Consider the following 24,468-nt stretch of genomic DNA (forward strand, 5'->3'; position numbering starts at 1 on the left):
GTCTCATATTTCTAATATTTGTGTTTGTTCAGTTTCTTTGGTAACTCAGGTGTTAGTGAACTCTGGCATGTCATAGGTTCGCCATCACTGGTCTATTCCATGACAGAATGAGGGCAAAAGTCATTGTTGGTTCTCTGCTCCCTTCGAAATTACTGTAGGGGTCAAGTAAGGCTGTGACCTGGCTCCAGGGCTCTTCAAGATTTAACTTGTCACCATCACTCTTCTCTCCAGAAATGCTTTGGACACCACTGATGAAGCAGATCAGGCACTGACTGGATGGTTATATTTTCAACCTCGAAAACCTTCTTGACAATCATCTATGAGCTTCAGTATGCTGATGATATTGCTGGTGTAGCTGTTCACCGGGGAAGCATTTAAAGGACCGTTGAGTCCATACACTACATATTTCTGGAAGGGCCACGAAATCAGCACCTCCAAGACACTGACCCTTCCAGCGCACATATCCTGCAAAAGACATCAAGATTGGCAACAAGACACTAGGGAACATGCAATCCTTCTCCTACTTCAGAAGCATAATTTTTTGCAATGTGACTGAAGAGATTGCAAACCACCTCTGACCAGCCACCTCTGTACTTGGCTGCCTACGTGAGCATGTCTTTTATAACCAAAACCTCCACATGGTGAGTCCTGTACTCCCTACTGTAAGCATTCAACATGCGCGGACTCCAAAAGATCTGGGGCATCACTTGTGAGGTCAGGATTCCACACATTAAAATTCTGGAATGATGCTTATCTTTATGGTGAACTCACTAAAGGATTCCAACCCCGGGGTGGCCCAAAGAAACACTGGAAGGACTACTTCAAGCATTTTCTCAAGGCCTGCTCCATTACACATAGGCAGCTTGAGATATATGCTGGAGATCACGTGCTTTGGAGACCGACTGTAATTGAAGGAGTCGGTCACTTCGAGGAACAATGGTCCCATCGACAAGAGGAGAAGAAAGTGACAAGACATCACCATTGACACCAACCCACTGTGCCTGAGGGGCAACTCCCCTGCCCATTGTACCTCTGGGCCTTCCCTTCTGAAATTAGGCTGCTCTCCCATCAGCATATACACGGGAGGGGTGACAGATGGATAAATGGATGGACAGCATCATCATCAGATCAATGGACCGCCATGACTTGCTGTCATGCATCATATATACCATACTCTGAACTACTAAGATGCAACATAACCACTGAAGACTGAAATGCTCATCAACTGAATGGACTTTGTCTTTCACCTAATAGCAAACACTTTTCCACTGTCTGCTACTTGCGACTTGTTAAAGACTGTCCCAAGGCTACTTGACCTAAGCAAGATATACTGTACATTTATTCTCTTACTTGCAAAAGCATCACTGCAATTTTGGGTTCACAATCATACTAGAGTTTTAAAGGAAATGTCTTTATGCCTTTTTGTCATATTGTTGAACTTACAGAGAAAGTAAAATTTGTGTGTTTATGTATATTATTTAAAAAGGACATGTTTTCAAAATCACAGATTTAATAAATGCATTACAGCCATTAAATTTTTACACTACATGATGTTTTCTATAATGCCTCCATAACAGACAAGAAGAGCAAAGTACATATGAGAGAACTGATACAATACGCATTCCTTAGTAAATTTTTTGTAATTGTGTGACCTGTGTTGTAGTAATACTAAATTATTCGTATTTCCTCAAACTATCCCCGAACCAAGCTGCTTGCATCTGTCTAGGTACCAATTGTTTTTACACTCTTACTGATATAGACAGAAAGTACAAAAAATGTCAGCATGTGGGAGTGGCGGCTGGCACTGCCAGAGATTGAGTACAAATCATGGCTGATAAGATACCTGCATATCTAGACAAACCCCACATGTACACAGAAAGAACATGCAAACTCAAGGAACTCCGGCACCAAGACAGGCATTGAAACACGGACCTGTAACTAACCACTGCATTATCATGCTGCCCTCCTATGAAAATATCTGATATTTGCCATATAAAGCCCTACCTAGTGGGTTAGCGCTGAACTTCTCATTCAAAACAAACAATAGCTTGTAAAATGTTGTGTATCCAACACTGTAGCACAGTAGTTAGTACTGCTACATCGCAGATTCTGAATACAAATCCCACAACCAGTCACTGACCATGTGGAGTCTGCATGTCCTACCACTGTCTGCATTGATTTTCTTGACTTTCCTTTACACACAAACAAAGAAACAAACATGTGTGAATTAGATGAAACAGTGATTTCAAATCATTCTCTTGTGTGAATGAGAATGTGGGTGTACATGTGAGAATGACTTGTGACAGACTGACATCATGTCCAGAGGTGGTTCCTGCCTTGTCTGCAGTGCTGGTTGGATACCATCTGACCCCTCACAACCATGAACTGGACAAAACAGATTTGTGACTGTGCAAAACATAAGAGCATGGATCCAACTAAGCAGCTCAATCCAAAGCAGGTTATTCCCCCACACCAGTTTTGCACCTCCTGGTTTTACTTTCTAAGAGAAACGTTGCAAGTTCAAAAAAATCAATGGTATGCTTTAAAAATAAAAAAATATGATGATTAGGGTTGGATGTATTGAAACTTTCCTTTTACACCAATGTTGCGCTGATACCCTATACAATTGAACATAATAATGTTTTTGAATAATAAATTATTTTCAAAAAAAGTTTTTGCAATAAAGGTTGGCAATAGTTTTATTGTTAAAGAATGTAATACAAGAGTTTGAGTTGCCTACCTGTTAGTCAATGCAAAGCTTGCAGTAAAAATAAGACATTTCTTTTTAAGTTTTCTCCTTGTCACATTTACCAAGTATTTTCTGATTTTTGACCAAGTAATGCTTTAGATATAATGCAAAAGGTCCAGCAAGTTAATCAGAAGATAATCAAATGTACCAACACTGATGACATCTGCTAGACTGACTGACTGACTGACTGACTGGCTGAGAGAAAATAAAGTTAACTGAAACTGGTACATTGCAGGGTCTTCTACTGTATTTATTTTGTATTACCGTTACTTCGAATCCCGTCACATATTACTCTTGATCTGCTGGGTGTTTATTCAGGTACTCCAATTTTCCTTACCATATCCCAAAAATGTGGCTTTAAGTTTGGTTCCTGCCTTGTGCCCAGTGCTGCCAAGAAAAGCTCTAGACCCATAAGACTAACATTTGATAAGGTGTAAATTATTTAGCAACCTACACATGATATTAACTGTTTACATATTCTTCTGATTGAAACACTGACAGGTTAAGTGACTTTGCGCAGGGTTACACAGCCAGTGATATGGTTTGAGTGAACACATATGTACCTTAGCCAAACAGGCAGCTCCAAATGAAGATTTGCATATCTGGCATTGGAGCAGCTTTGGCTGCAAAGTGATGTGTTAACTAATCAGAAATACTGCTTGTTTGTTCAATGTAAAAGTAAAAGTTTCAAAAAAATAAAGAAAATGATGAACTTCAATTGTTTAAAAGCCTTTTAGCTTCCTTCCATTATAAGAATGTTGTTTTTCTGTTCTCAAGATGGGGGTTAGCTTCACTAGCATCTGCTCACTGGCAAAATATTAAAGCTCATGAAACGGCCCTGCATATCCCGGGTAACAGTGCACCTTTCTCTTAATGTTTCTGAGAGTAATTCTAAAAGTAAAACCAGTCACACAGGCAGTGTGCCTTAGTATACAACAAAATGAACCTTAAATTGAAAAGTTGCCTGTTTGAACCTCACCTGTCTCACTACGTGACTCTGCGGCAGAGGCAGAGTTTAAACTAAACAGCCTTGTTGTTTTAAAGTACGGCTTCTTAGTTACAAAGTCATACTGCTTGCCTAACTGACCTTGAATTGTCCAGCTAGTAGAATTGTGTTCTAGTTATAAAAATATGGACAGTGCCATGAAGACATATTTGCCTCCTTCCCAAATTCCTCTATTATTGCCACGGAGTGGCTACCTAACACTTTCATGTTTTTTTTCTCTTTAAAAATGCACACAGGAATTTTCTGACAAAGCAAAATGGTAGCAGAATTAAGCAGAGAAATGCACAATTAAATGGAATATTTCACTATAAGAATCCATTTTGAACTATAAAATAGTTATTGTAAAAGCCAAATTACCATTCAAATATCATATTTATATGCATTTTAAGATAATTTTAAAGTGAATTACCCATAATGCCAAATATTGATATTTCAAGATATCTGATATTGACATCCTGGTTACTCTAAAATACTTGAAAAAGTAGGGGCTAATCAGTTTTAGTTTCACCTTATGGTTTATTTGAGAAATTCCAGCACCTGTCAGAGTACAGAAGGGGCACTAACACATGTTATAAACGACATTCCGATATCCTCTGATGAAGGACGTTTCACAGTAATTACAGTATGTTGTTAGATTTAAGCGCAGTATTTGACACTACTGACTATTCTATTTTACTACACAGGCTGAAAAATGACATTGGGCTTACAGGCACTTCTGCTTGTCTGGTTTAGTTCTTATTTTTCAAATCATTACACACAAACCCCTCCTTGAACTGCCACCTTATCGTGGTGGAGGGGTTTGCGTGTCCCAATGATCCTAGGAGCTCTGTTGTCCGGGGCTTTATGCCCCTGGTAGGGCCACCCAAGGCAAACTGGTCCTAGGTGAGGGATGAGACAAAGTGCGGTTCAACAAACCTCCAATGATGAATCAAACCTTTGGACAACATTTTCTCTTGCCCGGACGAGGGTCACCAGGGCTCCCTTCTGGAGCCAGGCCTGGAGGTGGGGCTCGATGGTGAGCGCCTGGTGGCCGGGCTTGCACCCATGGGGCTCGGCTGGGCACAGCCCGAAGAGGTAATGTGGGTCCCCTTCCCATGGGCTCACCACCTATGGGAGGGGCCAAGGAGATCAGGTGCAGCGTGAGTTGGGTGGTGGCCGAAGGCAGGGACCTTGGCGGTCCGATCCTCGGCTACAGAAGCTGGCTCTTGGGACGTGGAATGTCACCTCTCTGAAGGGGAAGGAGCCTGAGCTAGTGCGTGAGGTCGAGAGGTTCCGGCTAGATATAGTCGGGCTCACCTCGATGCACAGCTTGGACTCTGGAACCAATCTCCTTGAGAGGGGCTGGACTCTCTACCACTCTGGAGTTGCCCCCGGTGAGAGGTGCCGAGCGGGTGTGGACATACTTATTGCCCCCCGATTTGGAGCCTGTTCATTGGGGTTTACCCCAGTGGGCCTTCGGGTGGGGGGAAGGGTCCTAACTGTTGTTTGTGCGTATGCACCGAACAGCAGTTCGGAGTACCCACCCTTTTTGGAGTCCCTGGAGGGGGTGCTAGAGGGCATACCTTCTGGATACTCCCTCGTTCTGCTGGGAGACTTCAATGCTCACGTGGGCAATGACAGTGAGACCTGGAAGGGTGTGATTGGGAGGAATGGCCCCCCCGATCTGAACCCGAGCGGTGTTTTGTTATTGGACTTCTGTGCTCGTCACGGATTGTCCATAACGAACACCATGTTCAAGCATAGGGGTGTTCATATGTGCACTTGGCACCAGGACACCCTAGGCCTCAGTTCGATGATCGACTTTGTGGTCGTGTTGTCGGACCTGCGGCCACATGTCTTGGACACTCGGGTGAAGAGAGGGGCGGAGCTGTCAACTGATCACCACCTGGTGGTGAGTGGGCTTCGATGGTGGGGGAGGAAGGCCTGGTAGGCCCAAACGTGTTGTGAGGGTCTGCTGGGAACATCTGGCAGAGTCCCCTGTCAGAAGTAGCTTCAACTCCCACCTCCGGCAGAACTTCGACCACATTCCGAGGGAGGTTAGGGACATTGAGTCCGAATGGGCCATGTTCCGTGCCTCTATTGTTGAGGCGGCTGACCGGAGCTGTGGCCGTAAGGTGGTCAGTGCCTGTCGTGGCGGCAATCCCCAAACCCGTTGGTGGACACCGGTGGTGAGGGATGCCGTCAAGCTGAAGGAGGAGTCCTACAGGACCTTTTTGTCCTGTGGGACTCTGGAGGCAGCTGATAGGTACCGGCAGGCCAAGCGGAATGAGGCTTTGGTAGTTGCTGAGGCAGAAACTCGGGCGTGGGAGGAGTTTGGGGAGGCCATGGAGAACAACTTTCGGACGGCTTCAAGGATATTCTGGTCTACCATCCGGTGTCTCAGGAGGGGGAAGCAGTGCAGTGTCAACACTGTATATGGTGGGGATGGTGCGCTGCTGACCTCAACCCGGGATGTTGTGGGTCGGTGGGGGAGTACTTCGAAGACCTCCTCAATCCCACTAACATGCCTTCCAATGAGGAAGCAGAGCCTGGGGACTCGGAGGTAAGCTCCCCCATCTCTGGGACTGAGGTCACCGAGGTGGTCAAAAAACTCCTTGGTGGCAGGGCCCCGGGGGTGGATGAGATATGCCTGGAGTTCCTCAAGGCTCTGGATGTTGTAGGACTGTCCTGGTTGACACGCCTCTGCAACATCGCATGGACATCAGGGACAGTGCCTCTGGATTGGCAGACTGGGGTGGTGGTCCCCCTCTTTAAGAAGGGGGACCAGAGGGTGTGTTCCAAGTACAGAGGGATCACACTCCTCAGCCTCCCTGGAAAAGTCTATTCGGGGGGTCCTGGAGAGGAGGGTCCGTCAGATAGTCGAACCTCGAATTTAGGAGGAACAGTGTGGTTTTCGTCCTGGTCGTGGAACAGTGGCCAGCTCTACACCCTTAGCAGGGTCTTGGAGGATGCATGGGAGTTTGCCCAACCAGTCTATATGTGTTTTGCAGACTTGGAAAAGGCGTTCGACCGTGTCCCTCGGGGAATCCTGTGGGGGGTACTCCGAGAGTATGGGGTACTGGACCCCTGATAAGGGCTGTTCGGTCCCTGTACAACCGGTGTCAGAGCTTGGTCCGCATTGCTGGTAGTAAGTTGAACCCGTTTCCAGTGAGAGTTGGACTCTGCCAGGGCTGCCCTTTGTCACCGATACTGTTCATAACTTTTATGGACACAATTTCTAGGCGCAGCCAGGGCGTTGAGGGGGTCCGGTTTGGTGGACTCAAGATTGGTTCACTGCTTTTTGCAGATGATGTTGTCCTGTTTGCTTCATCAGGCCATGATCTTCAGCTCTCTCTAGATCGGTTTGCAGCTGAGTGTGAAGCGGCTGGGATGGGAATCAGCACCTCCAAATCCGAGACCATGGTCCTCAGCCGAAAAAGGGTGGAATGACCTCTCAGGGTTGGGAGCGAGATCCTGCCCCAAGTGGAGGAGTTCAAGTATCTCGGGGTCTTGTTCACGAGTGAGGGAAGAATACAGCGGGAGATCGACAGGCGGATCAGTGCGGCATCCGCAGTAATGCAGGCGTTGCATTGGTCTGTCGTGGTGAAAAAATAGCTGAGCCACAAGGCAAAGCTCTCAATTTACCAGTTGATCTATGTTCCTACCCTCACCTATGGTCATGAGCTATGGGTAGTGACCGAAAGAACGAGATTGCGAATACAAGCGGCTGAAATGAGTTTCCTCCGCAGGGTGTCTGGGCTCTCCCTTAAAGATAGGGTGAGAAGCTCAGTCATCTGGGAGGGGCTCAGAGTAGAGCCACTGCTCCTCCGCATCAAGAGGAGTCAGATGAGGTGGCTCGGGCATCTGATCAGGATGCCTCCTGGATGCTTCCCTGGTGAGGTGTTCTGGTCACGTCTAACCGGGAGGAGGCCCTGGCGAAAGCCCTGGACATGCTGGAGGGACTATGTCTCTCGGCTGGCCTGGGAACGCCTTGGGATTCTCCCAGAAGAGCTAGAAGAAGTGGCCGGGGAGAGGGAAGTCTGGGCATCTCTGCTCAAGCTGCTGCCCCCGTGACCCGATCTCGGATAAGCGAAAGAGGATGGATGGATGGATGGATTATACACAGAAGTGAAATATTGTGTCTTGCAGGACTCAATACTGGGACCTTAACTGTTTTCACTTTACATGCTTCCACTGGGATCAATCATTAGAAAGTATAACATTAATATTCACAGATATGCAGATGACACCCAGTTATACCTTTCTTTTAGTCCAAATGACATTTCCCTAATGTTGTCCTTAATTACATGTGTTAGTGACTTAAAAGAGTGAATGGGTGTGAACTACTTGACTTTGAACACAGACAAAACAGAAATATTAATTACTGGAGGGAATGATGCTGATGTTTTTTGTTTTTCTTTTTTATTATTTAACTCATTTGCAATCACCACTAGATCTACTCAATCAGTCCACAATCTAGGCATTATTTTTGACACTACCATGTCATTTAAAGCAGACATTACAAAACTGTCCAAAACATGTTTTTTTCCATCTTAAAAATGTTGGAAAATTAATACGCTTTCTAAAAATGCAGGATACTGAGAAATTCATTCAAGCATTTATTTCTAGTAGGATTGACTACTGTAATGCAGTGTTCACTGGCTGTTCAAATTGTTCTTTATACAGCTTTTTGTTATTTCAAAAATGCTGCTGCAAGAATTATTATAAGAACAAGGAAATAACAACACATAACTTCAGTTCTTAAATCCTTACACTGGCTGCCGGTTAAGTTTAGGGTAGATTTCAAAATCCTCCTTTTAAAATATAAACCTTTAAATGGCAAAGGTCCTTCTTACTTATTACTTACAAACAAGAGCACACATTAAGATCTTAAGATGCCGGCCTGTTTATGATTTCAAGGATTAATAACATTACAGTGGGAGGCCGAGCATTTAGTTACAGGGCCCTGAAGCTGTGGAATGGTCTGCCTGCTACTATAAGAGGTGCCTTTTCAGTCTCCGCTTTTAAATCCTGGCTGAAGACTCACTGCTTCAGTTTAGCATATCCTGTGTAGAGCTGCTGATTAGCTGCATCTCTGTGATTAGTCAAGTAATATGATATTTATAAACTGTTAACACTCGTCTATTCGGTTTCTGTTCTCAGTACTCACATGTGACACTTGGTGCCTCTGCTTTACTTCCAAGTTGTTTGCCAACCTATGGAAAAGTCATCTCAAGTAAAGGAGCACTGGAATCATTGGGGTAGAAGGGTCCTTTCATCAGATGGGCTGGCCCTGCACTGATTCAGCTGTGCAATGGCCAGTACGAGGGTGGCAGCTTATTGTCTGAGGTCTCCAGGACTGTGAACAAATCTGTGTCTTCATGTGTGATAGGTCTGTATTTAGTGAGTGATATCTTTTCTTGCATTTTGCTTTGTAGTTTGTACTATTACTATTGTAGAGTACTGTTGCATTCCTGAGGTGGCAATGATAGATTGGTCATCTAGCTCTATGAAGAAGATTACTCATGTTCTGTTTTTTGTATTTACCCCATTTTTTTAAATACATTTTACCATATTTCAAATGAAGATATGTTGTAATAAGTTCCTGAGCCTTTTGCAGCATATCCAAATCACTTCCTGTAAAATTGCCTATTCTTTCAGCAGGCCTTCTTTAATTTTGTGATCTCTTGAAATTCATTTGAGATGTATTGAATTGCATAGGAGGACCGAATGAGGTTCTGCTCCGTTTGAGGTCAAGGGATATCATATCTTAAAGATATCACAACATCGTTAATTATTAATTACAGTACTTTTAAAATTTATTTCACAATATCTAAAATAACCTTCCTGTGCATTTCAAGATATTTCAAATGCATTTAGGGATATCTTAAAATACGTAGAAAGTCTCATTGAAAGAACAAGAAATGCTACAAGGTGTAGGTTTGACATAGATATCTCAGAATGGATACAAAGCAAATTTTATGAATCTTGAAATGCACAGAAGATATTTTGAGATATCTAAAAATGTATTTTTGATATCCCGAAAAGGTATCTCAAAATGCAGTGCAAAGTATCAAGAGAACATATTTTAAGATATCTTGAATTGAGTTTCAGATGTCTTTAAAGGTGTACTGTATTTGAAGATAGCGGAAATTAATTTTGAGATATCTTTAAGTATTAATTTGCCTTGTCATACTTGCAGCTTCTAGGGCCTGGACCCCACACTCTGGCTATGGAACACAAATACTTGAACTACAGAATTTCAAATTAACCACTAGATGGCACTCAGATCTTTAAATTCTGAGAGTGTTTATGTGACTTGCAGCCATATTTGCTAAAATTGTCTGATTTTATACTAGATTTTAAAAATATTAAATAATCTCTAAGTTTCACAAAAGTAGTAATTCATTTTTATGTAGTTTGTCTCTTAAAAACAATGTAACTGCCTAGATTATCCCTTCTTGCACCCAATCCAATGATATTGGTCAGCATCTTGCTCATTGTTGATACATCAGTAAATTATCCCAGACATTATTGGCTATTAAAAGATGTAATCTTAATAATAGCAATAGTAATCCTAGTGCACGTGTCAAGTGTGGCACAGTAGTTAGAAATGCTGTCTTGCAGATCAATTGTCCTGGGTTGGAATCCCACATCTGGTCATTGTCTGAGTTTTCCATTCTCCCATGAAAATCTGTGTGCTAAGTTAGCTGGTGAATCTAAATTGGCCGGCTAGATTTCCTGATCATGAATTCAGTTCCATTTAATTCAGCACTACACTGCCTGCAGGCTCAGAGTGCTTTAGCAGCTTCACATGTAAAATGCAATTACAAACTGAGCAAATTACATAATGAATGAATACCTGTGTGACGTGACCCTGTGTTCGGATTCAGCGGGTTGGAAAATGGATGGATGGATGGATGAATAGGCAACAGGGTGGCACAGTGATAGCATTACTGCTTCACAGGAAAGAGACCTTGGTTCATGTGCCAGGTGCTCCTTGGAGTTCACATGCGGTTGCCATGTTTGTGTGGGTTTCCTCCCACAGTCTAAAGACATACAGGTTAGGTGGATTGCTGATGCTCAACTGGCTCTGGTGTGTGTGTGTGTGTGTGTGTGTGTGTGTGTGTTCACCCTGCGATGAGTTGGCACCCTGTCCAGGGATTGTTCCTGCCTTGAACCAGCTGCTTCCTGAGACAGGCTCCAGCGGCCCTGTGATCCTGCTCTGTATAAGTGGGTTTGTGAGATGAACGGATACGAATGAACATAATGAATACACATAAAAACACAAATTTGTATAAAAACACATTAAAATAAAGCAATTTCAAAGAGATCAACATAAATGTAACAATGTGTTCATTAACATTATGTTAAACTATGGACAGTTGATAACAGAAGAGAGGAAAACAAACTCCAGTCAGCACCATCCCTGGATAAAATGTCTGGCGAGTCCAACGTCAGGCAGAGTCACAGTCCTGAATGAGACAAACTGTTCACTGTCCCAGGAGATCAGGTTGGAATCCTTGCCTAGTAATTGCCTACCTGAAGTTTGCATGGTTCTCCCTAGGTATTCCAATTTTCTCTTATAGTCCAAAGATGTGTGTGTTAAGTTAACTGTCATGAGTGAGTGCTGGTGTAAGTGTGCCTTGGACCTGTGATGGACTTGCCGGCGATGATGATGATGATGATGAACAAAAGCAACTGGGCTTGGAGGTAATTTTTTTGGGTATACTATATTTACTAATAAAATTCATTGGAACTGGGTTCAAACTGTGTAATTTATACAGACAATATCTATGCCTATGGAAATTAATAATGTGGACAGTGTGATGACTAAGTGGCTAGTGCTACTGCCTCACAGCTACAGGGACTATTATTGAAAACCTGACTATCCTAGGGGTGACTTTAATTTGGCCTAGCATTTGAGTATGCCTTGCCATGGACAAACATGCTACGGAGGGCTCATATCTACCACACATTCAGTGTTGTTTAGGGCAGGCTATAGTTCTTCATGATCCTGTAAAAAAATGGATGAATGAATCATAGCAGTTATGGGAACAATCCATCACTACAATCTTTAAACCAGCACTCAGATTTGAGGTCAGGGTAAATCAGATGAAAAGAGCTATTGCTTCTTCTGTGTTTGCTTATATTCCTTATTGGGTTGTAGACGTTGCTAAAGTAGTATGTAAAATTAGGAGAATATTAAATTGCAGATTATTTCAGTATAATACCAAGACATTACTGTATGGGTAGCCTACATACTGTAAAAAGGAAAAAATTGTGTTTCTGGTCTATTTGTGCAATTTTATACAGTATGTATGTGAGGAGCCCATCCCTTAAGTCTAGTACATGGGTTAATAAGCAGCAAACTTGCGTCCAAACATGAAATAAAATTATATTTTTCTTAGAAACATTTATTGTAACAGCCTTGAGAGATGGTAACAGTGACCGTATAGTCAAAGAGAAAATATCAGGGAGCAAAACATGCTTTTCTGTTTCTCTTCCTAAACGGAGCATAAGCCTTTATTTGTGAATATTGCTTTCCTCTCTCAAATAACTACTGTACTTCTAATATCTTCTCCTGGAAGTGAATCTTCAACTCATTATAACTCCTAGTTGTAGTCTTTCTAGTGCGCCAGGTATCATTCATTTCTGCCAAAACCCATGGGGGTCCCCTGATCAATCACATGGAAAATACGCTACTTTTTAGGGTGAATCTAAATGGTCTGAATTCAACATATGCTGCTGTCATCTCACAGCTCCAGGCACCCTGGAAAGTCCAAAAAGCCAAGTATGTCTGTAGCTTCCTGTAATTTCAGACCGGTGGGGCTACAATGCATATTTCTAGATGGACAGAAAGCCCAAGGCCAGTCTAAAATGCTCTCTATTAATTCCTATGGCTACTTTCAGGGGAAATTACTGCCAATATTCTGTCTGCAGCTCCTCAGGAGCACTCCTCTACCCACATTGGCTTCACGAGCAATTCATATATTTTGACATATAGTCCTTACCCTGTCTTACCTTCTCAAAGAGCAATTTGGTATTTTGGCCACCCTTTGACAGACATAGTGGTGTGTTGTTTGCAGGGCTTACATCGGCACCATCTCAAGTCACATAAGTCAGAGGGCTTCTGAAGTAAAGTTTATTTTTTATGTATCAAATTATTTAACTACTGGAAATAAAATCTGATTTTTATTTAATGACTAGAGGGCTTAGCCCCTGCTCGCTTTGCTCGCCAACCCCCCTAGGCTGCGCTACGCACCAGCCACTTCGCGTCTCTGCCGCTTGTGTTGTGAAGAGGGGGGCTGAATGCACCCCAAGGAGATGCATCGCTCCTCTGAAACGATGATACAATGAGAAACAAATTGTTTTTTTGTTTTTTTTACCTCCTCTTTGCTCGATCTGCTGCTGCTCACACAGCATTTCAAACATTTAAAAGCCTGTACAGCACCTGTTTTTGTCATCTACTCTCTCTTTTATTTCCAGTCCAGGGTGTGGTTAAATCTGTTGCCACAAAATCTCATCTCACGGGATGAGAGTTCTTGATATTTTAGTTTAGAATTTAAAAACGGAATAAGAATCTTAAAATCTAACAACATCACATTAGAGAGAGAGAGAGAGTAGATTATGCCAAGGGTTTGAAAAAAAATTCAGAACTCATATTTTACATTTTTGAACACAAATCTCTAGCTACATTCCTACAATGACAAAATGTATGACTTTCTTTGTGACACACTGCCTGAATCCTATATAAAGCACCATTGGCACTTTAGGATATATTAGCATGTATTATGCAGCTGGGTAATAAATCTCCACTTTTTAGTCAATCATATTTAAGTTTCTGATACTAGTTTTAATCATCAATTCATTTGTACATTTTCTAAAACAGTTTTTAATAATACAGAATCACTGGGAGGTTAAAGATGATGACAAAAGCACTGAGTGCAAGAAACAAATAATTGACAGAGCACTTTATCACACAACACAATTCATACTTACGCCAAGCTAACTTAGAATTTCCATACATTTTTTGGAATGTAGGAGCAATCATGAGAACCCACAAAAATCTAAAGTAGGCAAAAAAAAGAACATGCAAACTCCACACAAGCTGTGAATGACCAAGGAATGAAACTTACACTTCTAGACTTGTAGGCCAACAGCACCGATTTCTATGCCAATGTGCTAGCTGGTGCACAACTGCTTGGTTTCAATTTCAGTGTGGACAGTATATTAACATACACTAGTAGTTATTTGTATAATGCCTCCTTTCTATTTCATTAGTGGACGAATCTATACATTTGCATTAAATGTTGATCAGAAATTATTCATCCTGCAGTCACTCCAAGCATATTACTGCAAACACAAAGCTGTCTTTTCTATCCAGCCTTTGTAAACTGATCTTAATTCCTGTTTATTTTTTACTCTTTAATTGTCATTCCAGAATAAGATTCAATAACCACAATTGCTGTTTTCAGATGCTAAGGCATAACTGGTGCCATTTCATTTCTATTTGTAAACATTAGGTCAAATATGTTAGATCCTACTGCCTTGAAAGATATGCAAAAAAACATTTTTGACCCATCTGTAGGGACTTGGAAATATTTGAAGAAAGCTGACAGCTCTTAATGCCATTTCCTGGCATGGAAATTTTTTTTTATTTTGCAGCGGCACTATAAATGGACAACCATACGGCTTCCCTCCAGACCACAAAGTCATGCTGCTCTGTCACACAGCCCCACAGAATGAGTTTCGCCGCTATCTTTCTTTGGTTCCTCTTGCTGTGTCTTGCCTATGCATATGGAAACCAGACCTCCTGCTATAAGGTATGCTCTTTCCCTATCTATTGTATTGTTGATGCTCACCAGATATTTTGTCTACTCTGTTTGTATGATGCTTATTGGGAAATTTTTAAGCTTTCTCTTTTTAACAAAATAAAGCAGGGACTTTAAGAAGCATATTCTACCATTTCTCCATCTTTTTGTATATTCTCAGATTTGGTGAAATAAAGCAATTCTGTTACTAACCATGTTAAAAATCCACTTTAAAATGAAGAAAAATTGGGCGCTTTATCAGCTTCCAGGCAATAATGAAATGAGAGGGTTCAACAAAAAGCACATGTATAGAGGAGGACTTTCTACAGAGTTTGACACAACTGAAAATAATACCTCAAGATACTTAATATATCTACTTCTTAAATTTCAACCTTCAAATTAAAAAGATGGTCAGAGCTTGATTTCACAAAAGTAGAACTGTGCTTCTCAACAATTAATAACACTGCAGTTTTAATTAATACCATACTAACATACATGGCTCATAACATTATAACCATATATACAGTATATATAGTATGTATACATTGTGTATATGTATCCTTGCAATCTAGCCATTTTTTTTTATTTACTCATTTGCAGGTTACAAATTATGAAATATCTTGTTGCCATCTCAACCTTTCATTTATTCCTGAACACCTGGGACACGAACTTAAAAAATTAGACTTGTCGCATAACCACATACGGAACCTCAACAGCAAGACTGCCATATATCTAAAATCCTTGCAGGAACTCAATCTTGCATGGAATAATCTTGGTGAAAGTGACAAAAATGGACAACTCTTCTTACAGCCACTGACACAGCTGAGACTGCTTGACATGTCATTTAATGATCTAAATTTGAATGTGGCGACTGAGTTTCTGCAGAACCTGAGCTCTCTGCAGTTCCTGTACCTCAAAGGAAACAAAATCGTCAAACTTTCTTCCCATTTGTTCCAAGGAATGCCCAACCTATGCCATATCAACCTAGAGCAAAATCTTATCCTGGAAATTGAAGAGGGAACCTTTGAGAACCTGAAAAGCCTTGCTGTGTTAAACTTAGCTATTAATGCACTGCACTGCATTTCAGATTTTAGGTTGCCTCAGCTGCAGGTTCTAAACCTTAGCCAAAATTCCATTGAGCTCTTTGTTACAGCTGAGAAAACAGACATATACCAACTGACAACTTTGGACCTTAGCCATAACAGACTGCTTTCATTTCCAATACTTCCTCAAAAGAATATTCTACAACACCTCTACTTACAAAATAATCAGATGGATGTTTTATTTACTAAAACTGTAATTCTGGAAAGAAAATTTTTACCGAAAGGAATGGCAAATTCACATATGGTGAAAGACGATAAGTATAACCAAAATTCCAGAAACTGGCTTGGAAATATAACACATTTGGACTTGAGTAAAAACCATCTTTCATCTGTCCCTTTTCATATTTTAAAAGAACTAGTTGCTCTTCAGCATCTGGACCTTAGTGACAACTGTCTTCTGGATATCATAAGCAATAGCACTTCTTTGGAAGAACTGGCATATCTTCCTTCTCTTCAATCTCTAGACCTTCAGAGAAATCAGATCAGATACATCCCTCATGGCTTCTTTCATCTTCTCCCAAAGATTGAAGTACTACACCTGGGTGACAATAGGGTGAAACTCTGTGGCATCATTGATAAAAATGACAGCTCAGTAACACAAGAAAAAAAAAAGGATGAAAGGTGTGTGTCATTTTCAGACATAAGAACACTAAAGCACCTGAGCTTACAAAGTAACAACATCACAAGACTTTTTCCTAATATGTTCCACCAGACTCCACTGGTTACACTTGACCTCTCTGGCAATAATAAATTGAAAATTGCTGAGGGTGCACTGAATGATTTAAACCAGAGTCTGGAAGTACTTAATTTAAGCAGCAATCATATGACCGCCAGCGAGTTACGTTTGCCATGTTTACCAAAGTTACAAATGTTAGATCTCTCTAACAACCGGATAAATACATTGCCCAAAGGCATTGCTTGTGCTGCCTTAGTGGAAGCAGATGTAAGGAATAATTCTTTGAGAAGTCTGGATGAGTGGATGGTAGCATATTGGTCAGCCACTCTTCAGTCTCTTTGGATTAGTGGAAATCCTTTCAACTGCTGCTCTTTGACTTGGCTGAAAGTTTTGACTGAAGAAAGAAACATTCATCTCCCAGATCTTCAGCTTGCTCATTGTCTTTACTGGCACAACACCACACAATCCGCTAATGTGACAAATAATCACTCCCAGCACTGTCTGGCCGATGCCTCTACAGTTGGAGACATGCTGGTGCTGATTCTAATTATATTGCTCTTTGTAGCTCTTTCAATGACGGCTACTGTGTATTTTTTAAGTAGAAAAAAGTGCCACAGACTTGTGGAATTTAAAAGCAACAAAGTGGCATGTTTTCAGTACAACCAGGATGCTAAGCAAAGCCACAAAGAGCCTCAACTTGATATGTTTGTGGCTAATAACTGAAGTTCAAATCAGTGCTGTCTCTGGTCAAAACACATTCATCAATGTAAATTAAGCATTTACATTTATTTACTTAGAAGACGCTTTTATCTAAAGTGACTTACAAAAGTGGTCAACATAACTGCAGAAACATCATTCTGGGTGACTGTTTGGGAACAAGTATTACAGGCGAAGAATACAAAATTGATCATCACAAGTGAAGAGTGCAGAACAAAATGTAAGCTAGTCACAATTTCTTGATTGCAAAAACTTGACAACTAATATCAGAGAGAAATTCACCAAACAAGAGGGTCTTCAAACGTTTCTTAAACACACTGAAGGAGTCACAATATCAAATGGTGGTCGGCGTCTCATTTCATCAGCTGGGAGCTAGCTACGTAAGAAAATGAGGCATATTAAAAAGGAGCACAGTTATAAATATGACAGGCAGTTTCCTTACTTCTTGTTCAAAGAGTGATTATTACCTGAAAATAGTGCAAAGCTACAAAAAAAGCTTTAAGTTGTTAAAACATTTCTGATTTATATCCAAGCAGCCATTCTTAAATACAGCAGAAAGCTATGAGCCAAAGCTACCATATGATGCTACACTGTTAATAAGAGTGGGTATTACTTAATTATGTGCAGATATCTTTATATACTCATTTCAGACTTGCTACCTCAGTTAGTCAAAAACACTCATTTAAAAAGAAAATGTAACTGTATTGCTCTGTGTAAGAGATGTAAAGATACACATTTAAATTGAATTTGTTTTGCCAAAATTGTTCTGCCAATTGTATGTGTGTTTTTAAAGTTCAGCATTTTTTATAAATTCAAGTAGAAACCTTTATATAGTTTATTTCCTATTATAGGTTTATTTATAAACCTATCTATAAAATGTTAACATTTCCAATGTTTTGGTAGGTAGATAGATAGATAGATAGATAGATAGATAGATAGATAGATAGATAGATAGATAGATAGATAGATGCTATATGTGTTTATCTGGAAGATGTATGATGCCATTGATGAGCTGTGTTTTCCGGCATATTTACTTTAGCTTAGATTGGGTACTCTGGACTGCATTGTGAACCACCAAACAATGCCATACTCATGATTTTTTATATTTAAATGAATAGCTACATATATTATACTTTGTGCAGCAAGGTTTTGCTTTCACATCTTAGGTGGGTACGGCTATAAATATAAGAGCAGATCGGGATCAAGCAGATAGCTAGCAGAAGAAGTGGTTCTAGGATGAGGACTACTCAGATGTTGTGGGATTTTCAATGAAACATGGTTAAGAAGAGTGCCTATGCGAGAACAGGTTAGAGAAAGCACTCAAAAGGATGGGAAATTGAAACACCACTGATCACCTGGGTTTGACAGAATAGCAAGAATTAGGCAAGGGAGCCAGGTGCCATGATGCAGTTACACATACTATATTTACAGAGCATTTAAGAAACACTAAAAACCGAAACCTTTGTGGTAAAAGGGGAACAGCTTTCCTCCCATACCTACACTGATAGTAGAGCACAGACTAGTTGTCGTCGTCGTCTTCTTCTTCTTCTTTTAGCTGCTCCCGTTAGGGTTTGCCACAGCAGATTATCTTGTTCCATGTCTTCCTGTCCTCTACATTTTGTTCTGTCACACCCATCACCTGCATGTCCTCTCTCACCACATCCATAAACCTTCTGTTAGGCCTTCCTCTTTTCCTCTTCCCTGGCAGCTCTATCTTTAACATCCTTCTCCCAATATACTTCGCATCTCTCCTCTGCACATGTCCAGACCAACGCAATCTCACCTCTCTGCAGGTTGTTCACGGTTAAATACTTGCCAGAGCTGTCAGACCTCCACCCAATGTAAATGTAACTTCAAAATTCCTCCAGCATCAAATTCTATCTTTCTTGATTTAACACGTTTAAAAACAGCATTTGTTTACAATGGGGAAATGAAGACTTGTTCATGAAGAACTAAGCAGTGATGGAAATTAACTTCATCATTAAGGACATATTTTTAAATATTTCTTCATGGTGGGAGTTTAACAATATTTGGTCTTACTACATATATATGTTTCTAAAGATAAATATATATATTTTTCTATCTATAAAGTAATCAAATTCAGGTTTTTTTTTTTTTTATGAGTATAGGTCAAACTGTTACTTGCTGTTAATTTTAGATTTAAAATTGTTTTGAAATGTGTTATTTAAAAATTGGATATTTTTATAATATACAAGATTGTATTATTTCCAATTAATTAGTAAAATGCTTTCTTTGTGAAAAACTAATTTTAAGAAAATGTGATGAATAAAATTGCAGTAAAAAGTACTGTTAAAATAATGAATAATGAACCCCTGTGGAGGTACAGGCACTGCTAAACAGCATAAAGATGACAGGATGGTGATGGGGATGAACAGCACAAGCATACAAAAATATTTGGATATGCATGGTCAAATAGAAAGGCACATGGCACAAAAAATGCATTTTGACACAAAAGCAAAAACGTGCAGAGAAAAACTAATTTCCTGAAATAAATACATGAACCATTGTGTTTCTTCTTCCAGTGGTCAATTTATCATAGTCAATACAGCAGAGTGAAGATAAGTCAGGACAGGGCAGGACTGATACAGAATTCATTTAAGCAGCAAATTTACTGCCTTGCTGAAGAGACAGGGTAATAATAGACAAATAAGAAACCCATTCTTTTTTTAGTGACTTCCACAGACGTATCTCCTTCTCAACATGGTTCCTGCTGATTAAGGGTTGGGCCTGATCAGACTAGAACAGGAAACCTAAAATTAACATATGGGTTAGTTTTACCAATTTTGTTAAGTATGACCTTCACAATTTACTTTTTGAATATGTTAAGGATGATAAGGAAAGCATTTATTTAGCAGTGCTCAGGTTGGTTTAATAAACAAATAAAAACATCTTTATGACTAGACTTAGTCCATGCTCTCCTCAACATGCTCATATTAATTATACGTTTTATTTATTGTAAGAATAGAACCTCAGCTTTCTTTTTATACTTTATACTCTTTCCTCTGTGTTATTTTTTTATGTTCCACATATGTGTAAAGGGACGGACATATTTCTTTCTTGCACTGAGGTCATGTTCCAGCAGTACCGTCTCTCTGCCACCTGCTAAAATTCTGAAAAAAATAGAATCCAACTTTTCCTCATCCAAAGCAAGGTCAACTTATTGTATCCAAAGAAAAATGCTGGACATTTTGCTAATTTACCATCAATCATAATGTCAGAGAATTTACTGCTTGCACCTCTATGACTTTGTTTCACATTTCTGACTTGCAGGCCAAAGGACTGAAACTAGTTGAATATAGGTGCCTGTTTTACTGAAATAACGTTATCCCGATATGGATCTGGACTAGAAAATGCATGCCCCATTTGAATTTGTACAAGCAATTGACACGCAACACAATTTGAATAAAGTCCTTATTTTTTGCATTGTGTTGTTTAAATTTAAACAGCATAACTCAAGGGCAACTGAAGTACTTATTCATGTTTAAGATTAGTGCAATGTGCTCATATTTTCTTATTCTAGTTATTCTTCCTGCTGCATTTTGAACAAAGTGGAGCCAATGAATTAAAATAATCTAATCTAGAGAGCAAAATACAAAAGAGTGTATTATATATATGGTGGTCCAGATCTAACTATGCAACTTTTAATGCAATGCAATAATTGCATACTTAGATCTGGACATATATATATATATATATATATATATATATATATAATAAAACACAACACAATCTTAGTAAAATGTTTAAGGTGTTACTTGAAATTTAGCTTTGAATCTATAATAACTCCTAGATTATTTATTTCTGGCCTTATTTGTAAAGCCAAATGATATCCTTTTTATTTCTTTACTTGTTTTACTGTCAATGATTAAAGTTTGTTTTTTAATTGTTTGAGGAAATTAATACTTATCCTTTCCGTGATGCTATTAAAGACACTGGATCAAAGTATTTTGAAGCTTGGGGTCCTCTGACATTATCAGTAAATATATCTATGTCATCTGCATAGCTGTGGTAAATCACTTTATGCCTCCAAATCATCTTGCCTAATTGGAGGATGCAGACTGAAAATAACATCTGTTAAAAGATAGATGCACATTGCCCACCATACATAGGATTTGATTTACAAGTGTAAATTAAAAAGTAAAGGCAATTTGACAATTACGTGGGAACTGAAACTGACAGAAGCTGATCCATACAACATGATCGCGATGACATATAGGTAGTTCGAGCACACACAGCACAGCAATTTACGTTTAGATGAGTTAAAGTCAATTTGAAATGAACATGGATGCTCCACTGCAGAATTGCACCATTGTTGAACAACGTGCCATGGTGAAATTTCTTTGGACAAAGCATGCAGTGAAAATTCCTCTCTTTTCTCCATTAGAGAAGAAATTTAAATGACAGCCCTTCGCCAAGAAAATCATAAGGACCTTCTTTTGGGACATGATGGGTCCTGTTGTTGTGCATTACATTACCTACCATCCATCAAAGAAGTCTCAGTGACTTTGTGAGAGAGAGAGAGTTTATGAAGCATGTGCAGCATTAATGTTGAACAGTGTTCAGTTTTTCCAAGTTTCACAAAATTCAGTTCTAAAGGTAAAGTTGGTATGGAAATCAAAAAGTAACATGCGATCAACTAGATGCAAAATTGGACAAATGTTCAATGTCCTTGGCTGTAACGTCAAGAAGTTACAGATCCTTTGACAATAAGACAGTACCTTTCATCAAGAACAGCCTGCTGAGAATTTCATAGACAGGAATATTAAAGTGATTTTGCAGCATTTAATTAACTCATTACAGCTAAAACTATAATTTTCACAATTTTATAGTTTGTTTAAACCAGTCATCTAACAACATGTATTTATATAGTTTAATTTTAGAAAAAAAAAATAAGGCGGTGAGAAAAGAAGTGAAATAGAAGAATACCTAGTTTCTAAGTCTTTAATGGTTAAAATAGTAAAATTCAATGTCCGGTCTGATAAAATATGGTATGGTCAGATGGATGATATGAAGTGTGACAACAATGCAAGTCATACACTATGGCTGTCACATTCCCTCGATCTTGACTCACATCAGAAGTTATGAGAGATTTTGGTTGAGACAACTTTGTCCAAGGTCATCATAAAACCACTTAGAAACGGTGCTGCATCTCTCTAATAAAGTTCCAGACTCTTGCAGAATGCGCATCAGGGCTCAATATAGCTGTTATGGTGGCTGATGGAATTTTACGTATGTGTTTTCTTTATTTTGTCAGTTACCAATTGTTTATTCCTTGCATGTATCCTTCATTTTATTTTATTCATACACTTTACATTTTCTGTTAAATAAATCAGTGTAATCAAAGTAACATATGTTCTGTACACCTCTATTCTAGATTCATTCAACACTGTGGAAAGCATAAGTGCCAAACTTGTAGCTTGTCAGGAATTATTACACATCAAAATCAGAAATGAAGTATTGCTGGAACTGGTCTTAGATATTATATGAATGAATGAAAGGTCACAGCAAGTGTCTGTAGTCACTGAAATAAACAAAAACAGTATCTACATACTGTGGAGGAATTAATTACAAAGAAAGGAATTATTATTTCGAGAGAAAAAGCTACCCATCATTCGTGAGGCTGGAAAGAACCTGAAGATAGTAGTGAAGAACAGAAGAAAACAGAACTGAAACTCAAAATACTGAGCACACAGTCAAAGATCCACAGTACACTGAAGCAGTACACTGAAGTACCAATTAATAAAGGAAATCACCCATATTAAAAACCCTAAGCCATAGATTCTAAATATTGCTGTACATTACCATTTACTGCTCAAGCAGGGAAACTTCTGAACACAGAGAAAGTACCACAAAAAGTTTTGTCTTTTATAAATAAAAGCATGGTGCCAAGTCTCTCAAGTTTAATCTTCATGACACATATTTACAAAAAGACCCTTCAGCATGAAGATCTTTTTACAGAAACTAATGAGCAGCATTCCACTTTAACAAAGCAATGATGCTAAAGTACACTGCGAAGTAAAGAGCTAACGCACGTCAAAGAACTGCCTTTAGCAACTTTTGAGCAGCTGTGTAGAAACTAATTGCAAAGGAAATTCTATTAAAAATTATTAGGCATAATGTGACTTTCAGGAACTATTACATATGTCTATTGAAATGTAAAATGAGTCAGAAACATGAAGTTAACTTGGCGAGCAAATTACTCACCTCCTTAGAAAAAGTGACACATTCAGCTTTTCTGAATTTCTTTTAACCAAAGGGCAGGAAGGAAGAGACAATCCACAAACCAATTTGTGTAAGACATTAAGATATTTATTTATACATTAAGGCTTCTTACAATGTTAAAATTTGTTTGTTTTTTTCTGCTTTATTTATCTTAACATTAGAAATCTAATTCTGAACTGGAAGGTCATCCATCTGTTCGTTTTTTTAATCTGCTTTACTAGCTGAAGCTTGTCACAGCATCATTTTGGGACAAAGCTGAATCCTGCCCTGGAAATGTCCCAGGCCATAAGAGGACATGATTACTCACACACCTACAACTCCCTTATATTGCACTAATTTAGAGTCACCATTTAACATAACATTCTCTTATTTGGGATATTCTGAGTAAAATCAGAATACCCAAAAGAAAACTCATGCACAAAAAATGGGGAAAAAGTACAAATTCCACAAAAATAGCATTCAGGCTAGAGTTCAGACCTAACCATTGGACCACCGTGAACTGAAAGGCTCAGTGCTAAATGTGGAAACTGTATTTATGAATATTTATGCAATAAATCACCTGAACAACTGAGTGAACTTTATAGAGTTCCAGCCACTGGTCTTTATGGGGCAGGGCTGGTCAGCCCACCTTATAGCTCTACATGTCGCCTATAAAATGTGAAAAAGACAGTGGTGGTTTGTAGGTTCTTGCGTTTCTGAGGCTGGAACTGGAACTATACCATAAGTAATGGGGGTTTTTAACATCCCAACACACTGTCTGCATCATTCTAAACCACCTATAAAGATGCAGTGCTCTTTGTGTATGGCTAATTAACATCCTAAACCATGGGCTGAGGACTGAAGTGACGGCAATATGTTTATTGTGTATTTTATTACATCTGCCATTGTTGACCATATCTGCATTGGTGTTGGGCTCAGACTGTATAGTCTTGTATACTGGCATTCAGTTATCTTCCACAGCAAATCCTGTTTTCCCAAGCTTTACACATTGAAATAATGCAAAAAATACAAACATGCAATCCAAACAACATTCTTAAGGACCCATCTCAAACAGTCAGTCACCTTTGCTGTTTATTAAGGGTGATTGTATCACACATTATAATGCCTGGTACATTGTACGACTGACAACAATCATCTCTATGGAATGCAGGTATGACATAAGCACCCTCCCTTTGCCAAGT

General features: G+C 39.5%; 1 protein-coding gene across 1 annotated transcript; it reads left to right on the forward strand.

Moving 5' to 3' along the window:
* Positions 1-612: 612 nt before the first annotated feature.
* LOC114663074 (transforming growth factor beta activator LRRC32-like) lies at positions 613-17,864 on the forward strand. The gene is made up of 4 exons (XM_051935365.1): positions 613-641; positions 7,759-7,906; positions 14,441-14,560; positions 15,149-17,864. The coding sequence occupies exons 1-4, from the start codon at positions 613-615 to the stop codon at positions 17,048-17,050; spliced, it is 2,199 nt and encodes a 732-aa protein (XP_051791325.1). The 3' UTR covers positions 17,051-17,864.
* The last annotated feature ends 6,604 nt before the right edge of the window (positions 17,865-24,468 follow it).

Source organism: Erpetoichthys calabaricus, chromosome 12 (genome assembly GCF_900747795.2).
Source record: "Erpetoichthys calabaricus chromosome 12, fErpCal1.3, whole genome shotgun sequence".
Classification (NCBI taxonomy): Eukaryota; Metazoa; Chordata; class Cladistia; order Polypteriformes; family Polypteridae; genus Erpetoichthys; species Erpetoichthys calabaricus.